The 2,500-nt window shown below is 46.5% G+C and overlaps 1 protein-coding gene across 5 annotated transcripts in view; it reads right to left on the bottom strand.

The window, feature by feature from the left end:
* LOC126984713 (uncharacterized) overlaps positions 1-2,500 on the bottom strand; it is a 111,610-nt gene that overhangs the window by 74,607 nt on the left and 34,503 nt on the right. For all 5 annotated transcript variants that reach the window (XR_007737485.1, XR_007737487.1, XR_007737486.1 and 2 more), the window contains exon 2: positions 1-38. This exon is cut by the window's left edge and continues 38 nt beyond it. Coding sequence is in view for 1 of the 5 variants with exons in the window: in XM_050838720.1 (XP_050694677.1) it covers positions 1-38 (38 nt within the window). In the remaining 4 variants the exon portion in view is untranslated. The remainder of the gene's footprint in view (positions 39-2,500) is intronic.

The following is a 2,500-nucleotide window of genomic DNA, read 5'->3' as shown; positions in this document are numbered from 1 at the left end:
AGGAGCAGCAGCAGGCAGCGGCACGCCCACTTGACACTCTGCGGGCGGGGAGAGGAACCGTGTTAATTTACGTGGGCGGGGGAGGGAGGGGGTGGAGGGTAGGGGGGGAAAGGAAGGGAAGGGGAAGGTTGGTTAGTGAAGGGGAGGGGAAATACGGGAAAGGGAGGGGGGAAGAAGAAGAAGGGAGGAGAAAAAAGAGAAAGGGTGAGGAAGAAGGGAAAGGGGAGGGTGAAGAGAGAAAGAAGGGAGAGGGAAGGAGAGGGAGAAGAAGGGGAGGAGGCTGGGAAAAGAGGAAGGGGAAGAGAAAGAAGGGAAGGGAAGGGAGAGAAAGAAGGGAGAGAAAGAGAGGGAGAAGAAGGGGAGGAGGCTGGGAAAAGAGGAAGGAAAGAGAAAGAAGGGAAGGGAAGGGAGAGAAAGAAGGGAGAGAAGGGAGAGAGAAAGAGAGGGAGAAGAAGAGGAGGAGGCTGGGAAAAGAGGAAGGGAAGAGAAAGAAAGGAAGGGAAGGGAGAGAAAGAGAAAGGAAGAAAGAAATACACAGAAAAGAAAGAGAAATAAAATGAGGAAAAATAAATAAATAAATAAAACAGGAAAAAAAAGAAGAAAAAAAGAAACAAAGGGAAGGGAGAAGAAGGAGGAAGAAGAGAATTGCAAAATTAAAAAAAGAGGAAGAAAAAGAATGAAATAAGGAGGAGGAGGAGGAGGAGGAGGAGGAAATAGGAGGAAGGGAAGGAAGGAAAGGTGGGTGAGAGGAAGAAGAAGGAAGAGGAGGAGGAGAAAAAGAAGGAAGAGGAGGAGGAGGAGGAGGTGATGGATGTGGAAGGTGGTAGTAGTAGTAGTAGTAGTAGTAGTAGTAGTAGTAGTAGTAGTAGTAGTAGTAGTAGTTGATGTTGTTGTTGTTGTTGTTGTTGTTGTTGTAACTGGTTAGGTTAGTAGGGTGAGAAGTGAGCGGAACTGATCTCTCTACCTGACTCTCTCTCTCTCTCTCTCTCTCCACAATGCACAGATGAAAGAAAGGAGAAAAGGAAGGAAGGAAGGAAGGAAGGAAGGAAAGGAAAGAAGAAAGGAAGGAAGGAAGGAAGAAAGGAAGGAAGGAGGAAAGGAAAGAAAGGAAGGAAAGAAGGAAGGAAGGAAGGAAAGGAAGACAGTTATGAAGGAAAGTAGAAAAAGATGGAAAGGAAGAAAAAAAGGAAAGAATGAAGGACAGAAGGAAGGAAGGAAGGAAGGAAGGAGGGAAGGAAGGAAGGAAGGAAGGAAGGAAGAAAGAATGGGAAGGAAGACAGTTATGAAGGAAGTAGAAAAGAAAGGAAAGAGAGGAAGAAAGAAAGGAAAGAAGGAAGGAAGGAAGGAAGGAGGGAAGAAAGGAAGGAAGACAGTTATGAAGGAAAGTAGAAAAAGATAGAAAGGAAGAAAAAAAGGAAAGAAAGAAGGACAGAAGGAAGGAAGGAAGGAAGGAAGGAGGAAAGGAAGGAAGGAAGGAAAGGAAGACAGTTATGAAGGAAGTAGAAAAGAAAGGAAAGAAAGGAAGAAAGGAAAGAAGGAAGGAAGGAAGGAGGGAAGAAAGGAAGGAAGACAGTTATGAAGGAAAGTAGAAAAGGAAGAAAAAAAAGGAAGAAAGGAAAGAAGGAAGGAAGGAAGGAAGGAAGGAAGAAAGAAAGAAACAAAGGAAGGAAGGAAAAAGAGAAAAAAATAAGAAATGGAAAGAATAAAGAAAAAAAACGAGAGAGAGAGAGAGAGAGAGAGAGAGAGAGAGAGAGAGAGAGAGAGAGAGAGAGAGAGAGAGAGAGAGAGAGAGAGCAAGGCAAACAGAAGGACGCGAGATAAGAGATAATAAATACCAATTAGCAAAGAACGCAGGAAAATTATTGATAAAGAAGAAAGAAAGAGAGAAAGAAAAAAGAAGGAAAGAGAAAAGGAAAAGGATAACAGGAGGGGAAAAGTGAAGGAAGAGAAGGGAAGGGGAGGAGGAGGAGGAGGAGGAGGGAAGAGGAGGAAGAAGAGGAGGGAAGGAGGAAGGGGAAGAGAGGAAGGAAGTGGAGGAGGAAGTGGAAGAAGGGGAGGAGGAGGAAAAGTGAAGGGAAGAGAAGGGAAGGGGAGGAGGAGGAGGAGGAGGGAAGAGAGGAAGTGAAAGAAGGAGGAAAGGAAGGAAGAGGATGAGGAGGGTAGGGAAGGAGGGGAAAGAGAAGGGGAGGAAGAGGAGGAAGAGGTGGAAGAAGAGGAGGGAAGGAGGAAGGGGAAGAGGGGAAGGAAGGGGAGGAGGAGGAAGAGAGGAAGAGGGAAAAAGTGAAGGAAAGGGGAGGGGAGGGGAAGAGTGGCAGGCTGTGGAGGAGGAAGAGGAAGAAGGGGAGGAGGAGGAAAAGTGAAGGGAAGAGAAGGGGAGGAAGAGGAGGAAGGAAGAGGAGGAAGAAGAGGAGGGAAGGAGGAAGGGGAAGAGGGGAAGGAAGGGGAGGAGGAGGAAGAGAGGAAGAGGGAAAAAGTGAAGGGAAGAGAAGGGAAGGGGAGG

The sequence above is a fragment of the Eriocheir sinensis genome, chromosome 57 (assembly GCF_024679095.1).
Source record: "Eriocheir sinensis breed Jianghai 21 chromosome 57, ASM2467909v1, whole genome shotgun sequence".
Lineage (NCBI taxonomy): Eukaryota > Metazoa > Arthropoda > Malacostraca > Decapoda > Varunidae > Eriocheir > Eriocheir sinensis.
The sequence above is the reverse complement of the archived record's forward strand: the minus strand, read 5'-3'. Positions and strand labels throughout refer to the sequence as shown.